The following is a 21669-nucleotide window of genomic DNA, read 5'->3' as shown; positions in this document are numbered from 1 at the left end:
TATACATCCTATCTTCATCTGCTTCAGACCATTAGAAGCAGTGCAAGGGGAAGTATCATGCTTGTAGGAATTTCAGCTATGAGGTTTTTAACTCTGTCCCCCCAAGAGCAGCCTGCACACAGAAGTGTTTGTCCACTTAAGCTTTGAGAAACCAGACTGGAAAATAAAATACACAGCTTCTTTCAGTACACTTCGTGTTACTAAGTGTTTTACATGTTACCTTCCCACCACACAAATGCTGAAATCCAGCAGTGCCTGTGCCTCTTGAGAGTTCTAGATCACAAGAGAGAGCCAAAGAGGAAAATGCAGCCGAGGCACTGAACAACACTGCTCATAAGGTAACCAACAAACCAGCTTCTGGAGTTTAGTACTGCTGGAGCTGCTACAAATTTGAAAAGATGAATAAGCCAGTAAGGAGATTTAACATTAAATCAATGAGGAAATTAAATTCAGGAGCCTTAACTTGCAAAATTCTTAAGAATCAGAAAGTAGCTCTATGCTTTAAGAATATACAAAAGTAGTAAGTCAAATTTATAATGTTCTTTTATCACTGAGATCATACCAGTAGATGGGTATGTTTACATCACCTTCAAGTGCATTTCAATTAGTATGAAACAGCATTCAAAAAAAAAATCTGGACCTCTTTGACACCTTCCAGATTCCTTTGCCCTAATGACTGAATACTGACTCTCTACAGAGGACTTAGAAAATATGACAAATAAATATGCAAATTCCAACAAATAGAGGACACTGACTAAGGAGTTGAAGATGATTTCTCAGAAGAGTGAGCAACACCAGCAGGGAACGTCAGAATTCAATGACTTGGACATTAGCTCTCAACTTACTTTGCATTCCTCATTTGGAAAATAAAATTAAAAAGCAGATTTTAAGTGTCATAACATATTACACTGACAAAATTTGTCCAGAATTACAAGTTATCCGGGAAGTTTTGATGTGCTGTATACGTGAGCTTGTGGGTTGTTTTAATTTAACTTCTCTGGTTAGAAACTCAAACCCCCCATCTGGGACTCTGTGCTGGGCTTCTGTCCGCCCTCTGCTGTCTGAAATGCAGAAGGAGTCAGCTCTGCTCCAGAGAGCTCTGCAGTACCTGAGCACTGCAGCTTCACCATGAACTGGAAATCAGTGAAGAAAAAAGGAAGAGACAGACTCAGTGGTTCTACGCTAAAAGGAAATCAGAGAACACTTCGAAGATGCAGTTTTTAAAATTAATCAAGGATTTCCATAAATCTCTGTGATGACATTCGCAGCAAAAACAAAACTAGGAAAACTGTCTTGAAAGCAGGTTTCTACTGGTAAAATACCAGTAAAGTACTGGTTAAAATACCAAAAACCAGTTACTCTGGGAAACAGATTTGCCTTTCTGAGGGCCACAGGAGCTACATCCATTTAGATGACTTTATTGCTATTGGACTCCCAAAAATGCCTTGCCTTACTTTGCATCCTCATGAAAAAGTGTCTGGGTCACTTTAAAACTCAAAGTCAGACCTTGACTTCTGGCCTGACTTTGGCCTTCTGAGTATCATCTCAAAACCCAAGAGACTCAACTCATGCACTGCTGTAACTGGTAACTGCACTTTTTTGTGTGTGGTTATGAGTTGAAGCAGAAGGCATTTAACTACAACATAACTCCTCCATTTCTTCTTGGCATTCACTCAACATAAGGGAGCTGACAGCAAAGAACTCTTATCCAGGAGAGATCAAGAAAGGACTTACACTACTCCTCATTCAGATTTTCTTTTAAACTGTCTCTCCACTTTAATTTGTCATTAATCAGGAAAATTTACCTTATGTAACCAGACATCTCTCACATGAGAGAGCCAGCAACCCAGCCACCCAGGGCCCCGCTGGGGGAAGCCCTGCCTGGGAGCAGTTGGAATGTCAACTACAGAGAGAGTGAAGATACTGAGATGTCATCGACTGCCACCCTGCCTCCCACACAATTAATTGGTAATTTTGGCAGATTTCACAGCGATTTCTCCAAATATAAAGCTTCCTCAATGAAGGCCTAGTTAGCAGACCACTGCCATCAGTATAACGGTGAAGTCCAAGGCACCAAACATTTGGTATCTTCACCAGACCAGTGCCAGCACAAACAGCACAGACATATTCATTAAAACACACACACCAACCCAAGCTCTATTCCATGGCACTGCTGTATGCAGCTCAAAGACATTAGAAGTGTTCTTATATTGTGAAACATTATCCCTGAAATTGTCTAGAGGGGTGACATTCTACAGCTCATTTACAGTAGGACCCATCCTGTCCCATGCAACACACAGGACTTGTAGGATGAAGACAATTTCTTCTTGTTCTCACCCTGGATTCTCTCACTTTTCTCATGAAAAGGAAACCAGAGACAACTGGGACAGATGTCTACAATTGCTCACAGAGGAAATCATTCTCATTTGTGATTGTCTGCACAATCCTTCAGTCACCTCGCTGGCTGTTCACACTCAGCTATCTTTACCTGGGCTGTTGCTCCAACACTTGAAGTTTCTCATGAACATGAAGGCAAAAGATGTGAAGGCAGAAGACAGACCACTGTCAAATTTGTTTAAAACAAAGCAGCCCACATGCCATGTGGAAGCCTTCAATCCATAGAAGTTCTTAATGGAACTAATATATCTGTAGATATTAAAACTTATTTTACTGCATCATTTCTTGCACAAATGTGAAAAGAAAATTACAGGCTGTATTCCAGTATGTCTGTGTGAGGTCATTAAAAACCATTCTGAAAGACCCTCCTTGTCCTTTTAAGGTGAAAGGCATAATTTCCAACTTCCATAAGCAGTTTCTATTATGACAAACTTCACAAAACCCTCAGTAGAACAGAGAGAAGTTCATACATAAAAACTTTGAGGATGTGGAGAGCATCAGCAACATTCTATCACTTACCAACAGATGTTTTGTTAATAAAACTTGTGTATACAAATGTCCACAAAATGTCTTAACAAGATCAGTTGTGACAGCTAAAGATAACAGCTGCCATCATGCTATGTCATATCAAATTACTGAAAAGACACTTTTTTTTTTTTTTCACATTGTTAACTCAAGAACATTGACTACAAACAAATACAGTTATCTGCAGAGGAACCCAAAGTGCAAGATATTTTGCTTCACTTCTGCAGAAGAGCACTGACTTTGAGGACCAGATAGGAGAATAATTTTGAACAGCTGGAAATTATAATTGCAGTGTAACACAGCAAAGTCAAACACTGTTTCCTAGAGTCAGCCAAAAGGCAAACCACAGACCCACCTTAATATACAGAAGCAGCTCTTGGCTCCAGAAGATAAGCGACAGAATCCAAACCTCTGTTTGCTGTCAATGTCTGTAAGCACGAATGTAAAGTTCTGCCCAACTTGGTTAACTGCATGGCTGAAAAAAAGAGAGTAAAGAGGAAAAAATTAATGTTGAGCTAACTCTGTCATAAGTATATAGTCTAAGTAATTGAACCTGTAACACTTCCTCTTTCAACAGTGTTTGAGAAATTAACTTTGGGAATATACACCCTCCAGAAAGCTTAACATGCTAGTTGCTTGATGAGGAAGGGGGGCATGGGGAACAGACAGTAAAAATGCATTTATCTTTAAATGAAAATGGTTATTACTATCAACCATGTTCAATGCAGTACACACTGTACAAACCAAACCCATGTTCACTTATATAACCCCAAATATTCCTTTGTTACTCTTCAGTTCAGAATTGGTTTAGTCCAAGAGCAAGACAGTGTTTAATAACATGCTAAGCTTCTTCAACACTTGGATACTGACTTGTAGAAACTATTCTTCATCTACCAATTGTGCATATATCCCAGATACATCATTCCAAAATATTCAGCAAGTGGAACCATGCCAGACCACTCTCCTTTATGCTAGCAGTGAGGCAATCAGTTAAAGAAAGACTGCAACAGTGTGCAAAGGAAGAAAATATAAACTAGAATAAAAAGCACACTGTGCTAATTCCAGCCATGGATAAAAATATTTTTGTAGGACTTCAATATGATATTTAAAAATTAACAGTCATTTGCCTCATCTATGAAATCCTAACAGCTCTTCAAGAACAGCAGCAGTGACCTGGTACCAGTCCCAGAAGTTGCCTCGTACTCACTCCATGGTGGGAAGTATCACCACAGGATACAAAATGGAAAAACAGTTTTGGAAAACAAAACAAAAACCCACAACCAACAACCACCATGACAAAAAAATGACAAAAATCAAGAAACAAGCTTCCCAAACCAACAAACACCCAAACCTCAGCATTTAAAAACTTACATCCTTAAAAATACTATCACTTATATGCATATTTTAATACAAATAGGAAATGCTCAAAATATTAAGATAAGCCCAAATTAAGATGCCTTACATTTAAAGCACAGCACTTGCTGGATGCTATTTATTAACAAAATAAACAACATTCTTCAGATACTACCACATTTGTCTCAAGTTCATCAAATGCTTATGTACAATGATGGCACAGCACACTGCACATAAACCAAGCCCAATTCACCTCCCAGTTTGTAGAAATGTAGTTTTACTCTTTAAGAGAAATCTTGACATTTAGTGGTGAAGCTGGGACTATTAGGGCTCTTCATCCAATTTTAAGTCTATTTGAGACCTTATAATGATATGAAATTAACACCTATTTCAGGTTATATTCAAATTTATTTTATGTGGCAGATTATACACTCAGTGCCTAGGGGAAAAAAAAAAAAAAAAAAAAAAAAAAAAAGCTTTCAGAAATAAGAGCTGGATCAGGATTGGAAAGATGTCACTGTCCAGCTTAGAAAGAGGGATTCTTCACTGGATTCCAAACAGGGAAGGAAAAACATGTTGTGATGAAGACAAAAAAGTGCTCCAAATTCACAGATGAACAAAAAGACAGATACTTAAAAGCATTTCAGTGGCCTGAGAATTAGACAGCATCAGTACCATCATCCTGCCGAATTCTAAATGTCAGCAGAGCAACCATTTCCATAAACCATACTGAGCTGCCAGGAGATAGCAAAAAATCCCTTACTGGTGTTGTGTTTTATCTGTAAAGCTTCAATGTAATGTTACTATGGTGATTTTAGTATGGTGTTTTAAAGGGGGATTATATGCTTAATTTTAACAAGGTTGAGAGCAGACCATGTGTGAGAAATAGTATTCCAGCTGACAATTAAAATAATGGAACAGGGGGGGGGAAACATGCTTCATTTGCAGCAGGGAGAAGCTTGTTTATTAAACTATTGTGTCAAACTGGGAAGCTCCTCCAATTCAAACCTGAAGAGTTTTACATTTGTGTGAGCTGCAGAAACCAAATATGTCTGAGAGGTCTTGTTCGAGTCCCAGCTGTCAGTTTGCCACATGAAAGGATACTTCCCAACATAAAACATGCTTTTCCTAAGAAGCCAGTATCAATACATAAGATTCACAGCCTTATTTCCAAATGGGAAGAGGTCTATTTAGAGGGGATGGTCTATTTAACGGGATGGAAGCACCATAAATCTCATCTCTAAATGGGCAAACAGGAGTCAGGGTTGGAGGGAAGGTGACAGAGAAAGAGTGATTTCTTAAAAATCTCCCTTCACTATCTCTATCTAACCCAAATTAATCCTGATGAAAACATGACTGAGATGGAGTTCTTCACTTCAACTGGAGAACAGCCTCTGCCTTGATCCTGCAACCATAAAGCAGGCACACTTATCTAAAGGAAGGGGCAGTAGTCCCTAGTGATTTTTGATCACTCACAACAATATATATATAATGAAGAATTAAGAATCTGCATCACCAAATGCCAAAACCTTCATCAAAGAGAATTCGCCTCCATATCTCTGTGTCCTACCATCATTTAAAGCTGTGATCTGGCAGATGCTATAGTACGTCTTCAGCTTTCGTCATTTGTTTTATAAAACATGCAGCCTCAGAAGAGACACATATGTAGATGAAGATTTATGTAATTTCTCAGCACTCATTAAAGAAATACCACAGTTCAGCATCAGAGTCAAAAGAACAAGACTCAACTCAAGTACAAGTACCACTGAGCACACTTCAAGATGTTTGCACTGAAAGCCTGGCATAATACTGCACATTACACAGAGCTTGGTCATGAAAATTACATTTTGCTAAGTAGAAGTCCTCACAAATAGGGAATAAATTTGGAACATGACACTGCCAGGACTTGAAAGCGCAACTTCTATGCCTGATAATGCTACTTTGGGCTCTAAGCTGGCGAAAGGGAAAGCAGCATCTATGCTCTAGTAACTACACATTTCTGATCACTTGTATCAGTGCCTCTTCATCCATATTCATAATGATTGGTTTTCCACAGAACCTGAAGAGATGTCCTACAGAGAGTAGTGAGTGTAGTGAGCCACTATCTCCACTATGAGAGATATTTTAACAATATATGTTAAAAAATCACCCTAAGGGCTGAGAATTACAGTAACTAGAGAGCTGATCCAACAAACCACTTTCCAGACACACTCAGAGGGATAAAATCCCACTAGAGAGTGCTAGTCAACTCTGTAAGACATGACTGTAAGGACCTTTCTGGCATATAACTGAAGACAGTATTTCTTCTAGAAGCAATTTCTTTTTATCTCAAAGTAGAAATAGTGTTTACTGAGAAGACTAAGGAGAATATGAAACCATTGTCTGAGGTAACTGCATTATGGGGCTACCTGCTCGCTACTTTAAATCATTTTATTTTAGGTGTAATTTTTTTAATTTAGGTGTAATTTTAATTAGGTTTATTTTAGGTGTAATATAAGAAATATATATAAATAAACACACAGTAGTTGGTTAACAGTAATGGAGAAAAAAAGGACCAACTAGTGCAAATTCATCCCTTGTTGAGCTCCAGAAATAGCCTCTTAGTACAGGTATTTGACTGGTTCTCAACTTGGAAGCAGCAAGATTAATATTCTGCACTTAAGATGTACTTGCATTTCTCTTTATCACAGTGACATTAAATTCATTTGCATTCAGTGATAGGAGACAGTGATATTCAGTGATACCTTCTTCCTATAAGTGGCAGGTTAATTCACACACTGTTCAAAGTTAAGTCAAATTTGCATCAGAAGACAACAAGTATTTATTAATATATACACCTATGCACACACCCAGAATTTGTCTGTGGGTGTATTTTTATATCAAGCAGCATCACACAAATTAAGTGCCATGTCCTTAATTTGGGACATCCTCTACCTTCTGGATCACTTAGTCTATTCTTAATATCAAATTACTAGGTATGTGATGGGTTACAATCTCTCTTTTATGTTCAAAATGGTTGGCTTACAGTCTTTTCAGAGACAGTCTGTGATATTCAGTGAAACAAGCAAATTCAGAAGTGGAAATCACTTTTCATTATGTTCTCATTTGCACCCCATATGGGATTTCAGTGTTCTTATCTTTCAAAATGCTATATTGTTGGGGAAAAGCAAAACAACAACAAAACAAATGAAACCCCTAGGTACAATAAACCTACACAAAGAAAACATAAATATTTCTAGTAGAAACACATACATGACAAAATACATAGAAGTGTTTCTCTGATCCCTGCCACGGGAAAGCAAAAAAAATCACAAATTATAAGAAGTATCTGTGGCTCCATAGTCCCTCACCAATGTCTCTCAATCCTGATCTCCCAAGCTTCCTCCAAGCCCATGTTACTACACTGAGGGACAAAGTGCAGCAGTGGTTTTATTATGCAGACTCCTGTCTCCAGAGAACCACAGTGAGGTTTCTTCTCCATTTATAGAAACTAGTGAGCCACATCTCAAGATAACTAAGAAATAATACCTGGCCCATGGGGGAGGAGGAGGGAGAAGGATGGAGAGAGAAAAAAATATTAAAATTGAACAGCTCAAACAAGAAGTAATATTAGAAATGGATACTGAATTATTATTAAAAACATAATTTCTACTCTAAATATTACAGATTTCACTGAAATGAGAAAATTATTTCTAGCAGTTTAATCACAGTTAAGGTCAATTTCATCAATCAAACCTGTTCAGTGAGTTTGCTGACCTCCCCCAGGCAATGTCAACCAATTCAATGATGCTCATAGATGACAGAAGCATTAAAAAACTGAAAGCTTGAAGTTGCCTAAATTACAGGCATTACACATTCTTGGTTCATTTCAAATACAAATTTTCCCAAAAAACTTAAAAGCCACATTACGGAGTCACCAAATAAATCATCAGCATTCTGATAAGATCAAGAGAGGCCTTTAAATGTAAAGCACTTAATTCACTATTCTGCCCAAATTTTGGCAATTAAGAAAGAAATTATATACACAAACAAAGCTTTGATATTATTTTGTGTATTTGACAATGACTACCTAAGCATGTTCACATCCAAGCATTACCCAGAAGTAAACCAAAACGTGTTCTTACTGCTGCCACTGAACGGCTCAAACTTCTCAAAGTTGTTTTTTTTTTTGATGGTGCCCGTAAAAACCCCAGGAAAAAGTGATTCTAAGATTGTAATTTTGCACTTGGGTGCTTTAAATCACAGTCAAGCAGACAGAACATAAGAATGGTATGGTTTTTATTTTCTGCAGTGGTTTTATTGACAAGCTTATTTTCTTGTAAAGTTTGAAAAGCTAACACTACCTGTCCACACAGAACGGGAAACAAAACTTGGTCAAAGTCTGTAGAACTTCCTGTGGAGAGAAAAAGAGATAATTTATACATCTATTGGGACCAATAAATCTAATATTAACCACATCAGACAATTTCACAACTTTGCCCTGAAGAAATAAGAGACAGATGAAGAAATATGGGCTTTATCAATTACACGGAAGGTGTACCAGGCAGTCAATCATGTGAAATAATAAACATGATCAAACTTCATTAAAAATGAAAAATTAATCAAGATTCACACATGGGCAGGCAGCAGGAGCCATCCAGCAATTCTCCAAAGAGTAGGAGGAGGTTGGGTTGTTGAGTGTTAACACCTCTCTGGGGACAATCTCTACCCTGACCATATGGATCATAGTGAATAACACCAAACCACATGGGTTTGGCCTGGCAGGACCACTTCTGCTGGCACAGCTTTTGACTGTTACCTAGGAACAGAGGTCTGGGGGATTAGAGAATACTTCCTAACATCAGCAAGATAAATCACAAAAGCTAAAGCCAATAGGTCTCATAGCAGGAACGTATAACGTTGCCTACTGCTATTAGAAAGAAATCTGAGTGTTTAAAGACTGATTAAAATACTGATAAAATACTGATTAAAATTAATGCACACTGTTTAACTTAGAAACCTTTTTCTAAATGGTGCAAACCAGCACCACAAACAGGAAACTTTTAAGCACAGGCTTTGAATAATATAAAATGAAAAGCATGAATATGGAAATTAAAAACATGATCAGCAGAGAAATTACTGATTTTCAAATTTTAGAACTTCAAACAAATACAGAAATTGAAGAGGAAAAACCAGAAGCATTTTAGTCCTAAAATCAGTTGTGTTCATAGGCAAAATTAATAAATTTAAACTATGTGATTCTGTGTATTCAAAACTTGAATTCTGTAATCCACAGCCCACCACAAAGGCCTACCCAGTTTGCAGACCTTTACTATCAGCCAACCCATTGTTCATTCTCCTGCACACTTAGATATTTCAGGACCTGAAATGTGATATTTCTGCTTTCAGCTGAAACAAGACAACCCTGATTAAATGACAAACCCTCTGATAAATCAACACTTTTACCTCCAATAGTAATAAATTATCACCAATAACTGAATTGATGTTTCCCGCTTCATTTATTTCTAAACCCAATGCCATCCTTCAACAAACAAACTACATCAATCTAATAACCTATCCAATGAAGCAGAAAACATATTGACTCCCTTGCAAGAGCACGTTCCTCCTACATAATTCAAATAAGCACATCCCATTCTTCCCAGTGCTTTCAGGCTCCTCTTTGGAGGTTTCTTGACGACTAATATGTAGCAACTTCTTCAGACTTCAGGCAGAAACAGATATGGAAACTTTGACTTCCTGACAGTTTGTTGATAGATTATTTAACAACCACCTGATTTTAAAGAACAAGGAAGGATCTATTGAAGAATGCCATATAGAGCAAAGCAGCAACCTTTCCATTTCAGCTGGAAAACTGTAAAGCAGCTACACAGGTACCACAGTAAGCTCTGCAGAAATACAGATTTACAAAATAATGCCTTGATAGTAAAGGCCTCATTAATGTGATCGGGTTCACCCTGCTGCAGAATTGCACCAACTTGCACAAGGATCAAGGGTCTGCTGAACAACTCTGCCTAAGCACAGTGGCTCCATCTTAATGCACTGAATCCAGACTGCTATCCATTGCCTCCTCTTTTAGAGAAAGATTTCCGAGTGCTATTCTTATGTGGTTTTTATAATGTTAATGAACATAATTTGCCACTCATTATACACCAACACTCTTCTGCCATGATTTACCAGTAAAAAACTGAGAGCAGTGCATGTTAGCCACAGATATATTTTTAGGTTTAACTATTAAAAAAACCCCTCCACATACAGAATTGGCTTTTAATTTGCAGACTTTCTGATCTTTTTGCATGTAAGAAATACTGTGAGTGCAGAACTATTTCATTTTTGCTCAAGTTCCAAGATCATTACTATGTATGTAATACCTTATTTCATTTTTCTTTCATTTACTGTTCAGTTTGAAAGATGACTGAAGTCTGTATTTCTCAATGCCTATTTTCTTAAAGAAACACCTATATAAATGCATCTAAAGCAAACATCCTGAACTGAAAAAAAGAAAACCAAGCCAAGCCAAAGCAATGCAGGACACACAGCTGATCAGCCTAAATTGCCTGGTAGCTTAAACCAGAGTCTCTTGGGTATCACGTGCCACTTTTCTGGATCAATCCCCAAGTTTATATTTTCACAAATCTTTTTACATGCAGTTTGATTTTTAACATTTTAATGAGCAAAAAGTGCATCTATAGCAGCCAGTCACTACAGCTAAAGTGCAGGGCATGAACTGTGTCCCCTGAGGGGCTCAGCCCAGCCGTGTCACCACTGGCTTTAGGACATACACCACCTGGCTCCTTGTCCCAAGGTTCCAACTCTTTTCATAATCAAAACACTGCTGACATTATAAACCCCACACGGGTTTTCTAAAATCCTTGCCAATCAATAAAGCCAGTACATAACTTATCGGAGACAACACAGAGCTCATTGATTAAGTTTGGTTTCAGTAGCAAAGTTTTCAAAATAAATGAGGCAGGAACAGAGTGCTCAGCTCTTTTGTGTCACATGGCAATTTATGAAGGTGAGGAAGTCTCTCAAAGGATTTCTCCCAAATACCCACCCACGCGAGATACTTAAAAAGTGTATAGAGAGCCAGGTTGTTAAATACACACAATGCCCGCTTGGCTCATGTCCTGAACCATCCATATATTCAAATGAATTAGTAAAGAAAGCTCAACATTGCTGAAAGATCTCATATATTCACTTGTGAATTTAATATGTAAGTTGTCTTCAATTCTTTTTTTTTTAATATATTTTTAATATATTTTTAAAACTTTGACCCTAGGCTTGTTCAATGATCACTGGTAACAAGGTGAAGTTGAAAAGACTACTCAAGAGTACAGGAAAAGCCTTTCACCGTGGAACATGGGATTTTAAAAAAACCAAAAAACAAAAAACCCACACAAAAGCAAAGCAACCCAACAAGCTAAAACCAAGGTGAAGCAGAGGTGAGGTTGCTGAAAGTGAAATGCTACAGAGAGGGTAGAACTATGAGTATTTCCCATGTTATCAAGCTTGCAATACCATCTGAATCCATGAAACAAACATGAAATTCATCCTCTTTGTGTGGAGAGACACCAAGAGAGTTTCAAGAACACATCACCAGAGTGGTGAAGGAAGGAGAAGCTGCTGGAGAGCAGTGAGGGTTAAGAGAGCAGTGGAGCTTCATAGGGAGATCGGGAAGGAGACAGGTTCTGGATCTGGACATGGGTTTATTTCTGCTCAGAAACGTGAAATCTTAACAGCAAAAATACTAATCCAGCATAAAGCAGTGCTAAGACATTAACTGGAGCAAAATATTATCCAATTATTTTGAAATCTGGGCTGTATGTTAATCTACCTTATAGTCACAAGGTCATAAACTGCTCTTACACCGATTTCATCTATTTGAATAAATTCACCACAATTAATTAAATTACTCACTGCAGTAGAACAACAAATTTAAGAAATCAAAACTGTTTCCACTGCACCCAAATAACCAACTCCAATCTGACAATTGTTTAAAACCCAAAGAGTGATGAAAGAAAAAGTATATAAATGTAATAAGGCAGTGCCAGCTTTTAATAAATGTAATAAAGCACAAAAAACTCAGCCACTAACTTGAACACAGCTACAAGTAAACACAAATAAAGCATCTTGTGTTTTCATAATTTAAGCTTTTAGCTTGCATTTATTACTAGTATCAGCTTATATTATCTCACATCAAATTTCCCGGAAGTTATTATTATAGATTATTCTCAATGAAGAAATGCCATGAAATTACATAGTTAAAATCAGGAGAAGCATTCCAAGCCAAGCAGCAGCCAGTGTCACACAGCCACAACAAAAAGCTGAAGTTTTGCAAGATAACGAAGCAGAGAAAGCAAAGAAAAATAAATTTAAAGCAAGATTTTCTCTAGATTTTAAAGCTTTCTTTTTACTTATTGTTTTTAAAAGTGATCCAGCATAAATGATTCTGAAAAAATCTCTGCTCTCATATAATATTTGTCAAATTTTATCTTTTGGGGTTTTTTATCATAGAATCTCTAAGTTTTATAGCAGTACTGAATGTTACTGATTTTTATAATTGTCAAAATACTTTATGAATTATTTTTAATCAGTTCCTTAAAAGAACATTCTTAAAAAAAAACAAAAACCACAAACCCCACAACACACAAAACCAGGAGCATAATTATCTTGGTAGCATTAATTTAAATTACCTTAATTTAGTTCCTTTCTTAAATTCTACTAGCAATCCAATCGAACTTTATAGCAGTAGTTCATCCATTTGTTTGCTGTTCTAAAAATCCATTAGCTCTTTTTGAGCAATTATAAAGCTCAAATTAGGGGAGGGATTTTCTCTACAAAAGTCACTTCTGCCTGCATGAGGTTCAGAGGAGGAACAGTACCCAGCATGAAATAACATCATTGCACTCAAGGTAACCAACTGTTCCCAGGGAAATGCCATTTTTTTAAAAACAAACAAAAACCCCAACACATACAGACACAATTCTGGTATCAGGAATAGCACGAGATAAACAGCATTTCCTAAGCATATTGAGGCCTGCTATCATTTAAATATTTTAAACGTACAAAATATGTGCACAGATGGGCAACATTTCTACTTGCATTACTAAAAACATATTTCAAGATAAAGCTCAGAATCCCTGAATTTTTTAAACCTAATTGTGACTCTGTTTCTTAGAATTCACACCCCAAGGCCAAAGCTTTCCTGCCACCAGTCCTTCAAATCTGATTTGGACATTACACGGGAGGAGGCTCCAAGCCTCCCTGAGGTCTCACTCCTTTTACAACATACGCAGAACCAGTAGATAATGGGTCTGGGCTGAATTCACTGCTCTGCTCAGCTCCTCCTGGGACACAGGCCTAGCAGATGTGATAAAAACTGTGTCAGAGAAGTAGCTCTAGTTTTGCCTTAATGGCAACTTCAACCTCTCAACTAATAGAACAAAAGAACAGAAGAAACTGTTACTTTTTTTTCCAGTAGAAAAACGAAATCTAAAAGTAAAACTGAACTAAATATTTCAAAAAGATCTCATTGACAAATGTCTTTAATAAAATAAGGATTTTTTTTTCCTAAGATAAATAGATTTTAGCTAACATGCTAGGCAAAGAAATAAATCTACAACTATTATGGTACAAATAATAACAAAGAAATGAAAAACTACAAACAAGCATAAAACTATCAGAACCAATTGTACATATTAATGTTGATCAATAAGATAAGGTGTCAATGTCAGAAAGCTAGATTGCTAACTATGAATGCTAACTAAACTAAATATATCCAAAACACTTAGTAACTAAAAGTGAGGAATATTTTTGCTTCCACATTTAGGAAAAATTAGGTGAGAACTATTAGCTGTGCAAAGGTAATCACATAGGTCTCACACTGTAAGTCAATTGCACAGGTATACTGCATCAAAAACAAAGCTTTAAATGTATACTTTGGTTAACATTTGTTAAATATTATAATTCTGGCTTAAGATGACTGGCCCTTTTAGATGTCGACTCAAATGCTCTATTCAGCTCCAACTGCATACCCACTTAATCAGCAATCATTGTTCTCTGAGGCAGGACTTTGTTGTCAAGACAAGCACTGAAACCTTTAAAAAATTTCAGAACTGGCATAAGAAAAAAGTGATCTTTGTCAAACAAGAACAAATTTATGCAAATCTTTTATAAACATTCACAAACATTTATTTAGCTTTTGAAATGTTGGCCTCATTTGAGAGCATGAAAATGAGGGGGAAGTAGGAAGATGCAAAGGACAGCTTAGAGGCTGGCACACTACATAAATATTCAGAAGGAAGATTATAGGATTCATGTTAGCCTGTCTTAGGTTTCTCCAAAGTCCACATAGAATACCAAAGAACAAAACTAACGAGAAGTAGAGCAGATGTTAGACAATGCAGCAGCCCTCTTTTCCACACTCGCTTGGCTATACTTCGTTGCTTTCATTTTTTCTTTCAATATGGTTAGGCCATTCAAGGATTCTCCTATAGACTCTGTATTGTGGCTACAGAGCTATAAGCTGGATCTCTGTCAGCTTTCCAAAAGTTTCCAATGAAAAGGCATTATGCAAATTCTACCTCTCTTACTCTCTTTCAGGAAAAAAAAAAAGCCTCCAGTAGGCAGTCATTGGAGTATTGGAAGTCCCAGCCTTCATTTCTGTATGGTTGTGTTTGCCTTACGGCCATGCTGCTTGTTTTGACAGTGGATCCCCCTAGATAGTTGGGATTAGTCGAGCTTGTTTAGATAAACTTGAAATCAAGGCCTTCTCTAGGTAGACAGCTAGATGTAGCTACTGAGTTTCCAGCTGCCTTCTTCTTTCATCCCCAAACAACCGCAGATTCACAGCAGAGATCACAGCCACAGGCTATGTCACATACATAAGCACAAAATTAAAGGCTGCTAAAAGAAGCCTTTGTAAGTCTTAGTGCTGAAATAAGGAATCTGTACTGCACAGTTTAAACAAATTATTCAAGAAGCACCACTAAAGGTCTGCATCGGGTAGTTAACAGGACATGTTCTCAGCAGAAATACCCTCTTTACAAAGATGGGGAAGATGATGCTTTCTTACTCACTTCTGCACCATCCATTGGCCAATCTTTTTAAAATTGCATGCAAGTAAATGCTCCACAACAGTAACTGCTAGAATATCTAAAAAAGGGCTTTCTTCATCAAATACAAACTTTATGAGCACAGGAGACTATTAAGACTGTACTACTGAATCAGCTTTTCAGTCATATTCATAAGATTGGGCCAGATTTGATCTGTACTATAATCAGACAATGCAGACCATAGGAATTCACTCACACAAATATAATACCTTAAAAGAGAAGGGCCAAGCTTAAATTAAAATCTAAAATAAAATCCTGCCCATGTAACTGTGTTACACCTTTATAAATCTGCATTGTAATTCTGCCACAAAGGAAAATGAATTTTTTCATGAGTAGAGAAAAAACAACAACAAAAAAAGCCCCAGCTTTGGCTTTTAAAGATTGTAATCTCTTGTAGCTGCATGCAAATCTTCATTTAGAGTTCTGCAGCATCCAGGCACTAAATTAAAGGAAAAATTAATCACTAGGATGTTACAAATAAACAAGAAAAAAATTAAAGAAACAAAAACCCCGAGTTCAATTAATAGTAAATATTAAAAATCAGCTCCTGCCTTTGGCTTGAGAGAAGGGATGTGAAGAAACTTGCAATGCTGAAAACAGTTAAAATAAAAAGAACAGAATTTGATGCTTAGGAATCAAATTTGCCTGCCATCTCTCACTGTAAAATTAAGTCATTTCACTGACAAGATCTTTTGTAGAAATTCAAAGCATTAAAAAGTGTGAAAGAATAACATTAGACTCAAATTTCTTCCTGCACTGTTTACCAAAGAGAACACTGGAGCGTGTCCCGTTAGCCATTCCATCTCATAATTCTCCATTAGTGCCATGCTTCCCAGGAAATCAGCTACAGACTGGGAATCCAAACCAACAACTGCACAAAACACATCACTTCTGGGAAGTAACGAGAAAAACAGCTTCATCATGCTTTTGTGCTTACAAGGAAACAGAAGAACACTTTCAGAATTGTTACCTAAAAATTAAATATGACTGTGCAGATATACCCAGCACAGTGTTACCCTGCAGCAAGAGCTGCTACAATGCAGGGATTTGCCCTCTCACAAGTCTCCTAATTGTTAGGACCAAAATCCTCCTTACTTATGGAGAGCAGAACATGTTGCTGTGGAAGAGCTTTAAAGCTGGTGACTAACTCAGTTACTCAACAGCTCTGGTACACAGGCAGCTCAGGAAGCAAAACTAAAAAACTATCCCAAAGGGGGCAACAGATGACCAATTTTTATAATTCAAGAGTACCTGCTTCTTAGCCATGCCTTCACATCATACCTGCTTGAGAATTCTCTAAAGGGGAAGGAAGGAGAAAATGATGGCAAAGATGAGGACACTGGTGCCTCCAGGGAAAGAACTGTTCTAACATTAAACTTTGCAGAGATGAGATGGAACGTTTGAGTATCTGAACATCAATTAATCTCATCTATCAGTCACCAACAAATCCTTTTTTTCAGGCTACTTTCCAATCATTATTTAAAAAAAATAATAAATTAAAAACAAAGAATAATGCATGCAAAATAATTTAGGAAATTCAATTAAGGCATCATGCAATCTATATACTTTGCACTATACATTTATGGAATTATTTAAAGTTTATACTAAAGCCAACAGCAGATATGCCAGAACAGCCCCCATGATGATGGCTAAGAAAAAGTGAAGCATCAGGAAATTAAAATGTGAAAATCTAAACATTTCAGTTGTACACTCTTACAGACTAGTTTCTTTTCACAGCTAAGGTAGGAAACTAATTAAAAATATGTACCTTCCAGAACATGCATCTACTATTTGCTGTGTTACAGTAATTTGGGATTCAGTACAGGTGCCATTTAGTGCTCACACATTCACTGGCATTGCTACACACAGCTTCTGTGCTGGGTGCTGTACAGGACACCCCACCCCTGCCCCTCCAACCTGCAGAGGGCACAGGGTTCTGATAACCCTGCAGGTGACAACAGCTGAACACTGCCTACAGGAGTAACAAATCACCACCTAACTTCACTGAGAAACTCCTTTTAATTTAAAATACTAACACCTGTAAAGAATGGAGAGCTCGTGTGATCTTTTTGTCTTTGCAGCACCTTCAGTGAAGCTTTGGCTTCTTTATCACTTTTTTTTTTCAATTGTATTTAAACAATGGGGTAAGGGCAGACACGTTGCAAGAGCAGGAATCCCAAGAATAAGTTCCTCCTCCACATTCTCAGGAAACTTTGAAGCATTAATGACTCTTTCATGAGCTAAGAAACAAACATTCTTCTTATTTTGTTAAAATAGTACTGCTACATTGCAGAAGCAATAGAAAAATGATTAAGAGGGAAAAAAGCTGCAAGACAGAGTAATCAATGCTTGTTTTAGTACAGTCTCAACAACAGTCTTAGTCATCAGCAATTCAGATTTTCAAGCTAGATAACTAAGTCATCCCACGAAACTGTTGATCTAAAAGTGATCTCTAATCAAATGATAAATCAATTACTTTAAGACTGTTAACATAAAAACACAGCCTGAGATTGATTTGTAACTCTAGCTCTGAGGACACCATTTACTTGCTGTCTTGACTATGTTTCACAGTAAGTTCTATTCATGCAAAGGACAGTGCTGCCCAATATTCCTGTATCTGCCAACATCAGCAGGATGGGTCATAGCAAGGATGGCCATGGCATGCACTGAGATGAGTTTCCAACAATATTAATTTGCCTGTACCCACCTGATTGTTGAGCTTGAATTTTATTTTATTTTTAAGCAAAACAAAGATACTTCCTGCATATCACAAGTTTTTAAACAATATTTTTTAAACTGTTCATAAATTGATCTGTAGCACCATTCAGGACACTGAACCAAGAGACCTTTCTAAACTACTTTGGCAATGCCTGGCTTAACAAAGCAAAGAGAATATTCTCCCATTTTAAAGAAACCCATCGTTACATCAAGTGAATATTTTATAGTTTTATCAATAAATTTAAACATAAGTGATGATTACTCACTTTAGGCCTGATCCCACAACCTTTACTCACATGAGCAGTCCCACAGGATTTCAGTATGACTACTTCAATGAATAAGGCTTGGCAGGACGGTTTTAAATTATTCATACATTCACAGACTTTTAAGGCCAGAAGGGACCATTATGATCATCTAGACTGACCTCTTGTATAACAAAGGCCATATAATAGTATCCTGTAATATTTGCTTTCAGCTAAATTATTTGTGGTGAAATCAAATTGTGTTTATTGAACTACCAATATTGATTCAGATTTTACATAAAAGAAAAGGAAAATTGCTTAGAAAGTGGATTGAACTACAATTCCTCAAACTTGAACCCTATTATTCCCCTGTTTCTAGTCAGAATTTTTCTGACTTCTGGACACTGGCTTTTGACATTGGTTTCACGCAGAGACTTTAGACTCCAACACTCTCAGGTACTCTCAGGCAAAGATTTTTACAGCCAATCACCAGGTTAGTAGCAAAATAAAACCACAAAGTAATAAAGAAACTTAGAGTGCTGTGATGTTATGTGAAATTCCGTGCAGATCTGATGGATTACTAGCACCAGCTATTCCCTTAGGCTGTTCAATACACACTCTGGCTGGATTCTCTCATCACAGAAATACTTAACTACTATAATCCTAAGATTTACTAACCTCAATTCTAAAATGAAACTTGGATGAACAAATTATGTCAAAGGTTCTATTAAGATGCAAATCATTTTCACCATGTATTTCTCAGGGCTTGCAGTTCTATCGAGCACAAATGCCATGTAGTGCACTTAGAAAAAGGATAGTATACCCTACTATATACACAAAGACATCAGATTTGAAGAGGTTCTGCATTTTTTTATATTAATTAAATGACACTAGAGAAGCACATAAAAGGCAGAAATAGAAATACAGAAGAAAAACTGACCTCTCAACTACTTGGTCTAAAGAAAAGGTAATAAAAAAAACCAATTTGTAACATACAAGGATGATAGAATAAGAGAGCAAATGAGGAGGATACATTTTCTTCACTTTCCTACATTGGAAGATGTGCATCTGGCCTAGAAAAATACTCTGAATACAGAAAACTCTCTGTTCTGTAGTCAAAGCCCATGGTTTAGTCCTGTCCTCTGTACCTGAAGCAAAGAGCTCAGCCCTGTCTCCTCAGGGTCAGTCCCCTCCAGAAGGCTCCAGGAGGTTGCTTGCCCACCCCACACAAAGCTTTCCTTCCTGCTGCTGTTCTACCTCTACCCTGGCAAAAGGGGACACTGGACAGGGAGAATGTTTTTTACTGTCCTACATGAAGTTTTATTTCGTTTTCACTGAGAAAGGCTCCCTGTCTGAACGCAGTATGACAGCTCTGTACAAACCCAGAGTATCAAATAATTCATGTATTTACCACATCCACTGCCTGAGCTGTACCAGGGAGTGGTGCTGGGAACATTGCAAGGACTTTGCTAGATTTTCTAAATGACAAATTCCAATCCAGCTTCTTCAACTGCTTCTGAAAGGAGAGCTATTATTTTAAATGACTCTAAAGGCAGGTCTTACTGTGCAGGGTGTGCAACCTGTAAGGCAAAAAATTCACACCAAGAATACTATTTGTAATTCAGACATCTCAGATTGGAATATAATAATCCCTGTTCAAGCAACTAAGTCTTCTTGGTGCCTGCAGCTTTTCCAAGATAGGGAAGTTTGTGCTCTCATTATGGCCAGCACTGTGTAAATACTCTCCAAGCACACAGTTCTTACAGTGACAGTAAGGGAGGGGGCTTTTCATTTTTCCCTCTGTGCAATGTTTTTACAATGCTCATAGACTGGGTACAAGAAAGACCACTAGTTTCTATATAAAGATTGCCATAAAAGTTTTATAGTTTCTATAAATGTATAAAGATTGTTGGTTTTATTCTGAACTCTGTTTCAATGCCAGTGGAAAGAAAAATTACCAGCAAAACAGAAGTAGTAATCTGCAAAAGTACCAGCTTGCCAGCATGCATACCTCAGTCATTCATGTACCAATTAAGTGATACACAGAATAGTTCATCAAATTATAGTCAAGTCATCATATGCACTTGAAGAAGCTCATAAATGGGAACTATCACCACATATTTTTTTCCTTCCCTTCCAGATGAGCTATAAAAATTAAAACAGTAAGGAACCAAATGATGCACTCCTCAAAAAAGCTATTTTTCAAATGTATTGCGTTCTACAAAACTGTGTAATGTCTGCTACAACTTGAATTGACTGGCTGCCTCATTTCTACTTTTCAATATTTATACACCAGCTATTTCCTGAGACATTATTTCTGACAGAAGTTCACAACTTTGCAACAGACTTCCTTGTATTAAAATCTGTTACCCAGGAGAATTATTAATCTTGGGATGAATCTTCAAAGTAGTGGACAGTCAGAATTCATATAGTGATAAGGGCAAAGAGACCTGGCCTTAGTCTGCAATTTATAACATTCCTATAGCACAGGATTTCACCTACAAAAAAATGAACTTCATTACTGTAGCTTTATTAGGAACCCAAACCATAAATTACAGTAATACGTAAATATTTTTCTGGTAGACCCTTGACTTTTTCTTTAACAGATTCTTCTACCTATAGTGACTGAATTTTATAAAGAAAAATCAAGAGTTCTCATCTGGTTTAAATTCCAAGATCACTGCTAAAAAAAACAGCACTGAAAAACTGTTGCTTATAATGCCAAGAATTACTGTATTTCATGTTTGGTACAACCACATAAATACACGTTTTGCTCTTAGAAGCTATTATAAAACACCCTAATAAGTTAATATGCTCTTACATTTAAACGTGTATCTGAAGATTACTTCAGTCCCCCCTCCTGCCATTCAAAAAAAGAACCCTAGTTTTAACCATTTCAAGTGGCCTGGAGCAATCATAAGCATTTTCTTTCCTTAGAAAGGCTCCTAAGATACCTTCTCTACGACATTTTCTATAAAATATCCTGTTACACAGTTATTGAACAGATTTAAACCCTAGATGTCATTGTGGTCTGAACGTGTCAAAGACAACTTGAGGGGAAAAAATCAGGACAGGCAGAATTCACTTTGTCAGTAATTACAATCAGAATTCCTACAATGTGGCTAGCCTGCTCATTACCTCCTTACTTTGTATCAAACCCCTTATTTACATTTCAGATTACATTTTTCATGAAACAGTAAGATCTATCGGAGCTGAGAGGACTGAAATAATGAGGGAGAAATATTTTAATAAAACGTGTTGGGTCTGCATTACTTCCGTGTCAGAAAGAAAGGTTTCTTCTGGAGCGACGGATCATTTAT

General features: G+C 37.1%; 1 protein-coding gene across 2 annotated transcripts in view; it reads right to left on the bottom strand.

The window, feature by feature from the left end:
- Positions 1-21669, bottom strand: part of DENND1A (DENN domain containing 1A) — a 165000-nt gene that overhangs the window by 115002 nt on the left and 28329 nt on the right. For both annotated transcript variants that reach the window (XM_030460968.1, XM_030460967.1), the window contains exons 4-5: positions 8619-8668; positions 3278-3397 (exon numbers count right to left, since the gene is read on the bottom strand). In XM_030460968.1, coding sequence (XP_030316828.1) covers positions 3278-3397; positions 8619-8668 — 170 coding nt within the window. The remainder of the gene's footprint in view (positions 1-3277; positions 3398-8618; positions 8669-21669) is intronic.

This window comes from Calypte anna, chromosome 17 (assembly GCF_003957555.1).
Source record: "Calypte anna isolate BGI_N300 chromosome 17, bCalAnn1_v1.p, whole genome shotgun sequence".
Taxonomy (NCBI): Eukaryota; Metazoa; Chordata; class Aves; order Apodiformes; family Trochilidae; genus Calypte; species Calypte anna.
Note: the sequence above shows the minus strand (reverse complement) of the source record. Positions and strands in the feature narration are given on the sequence as shown.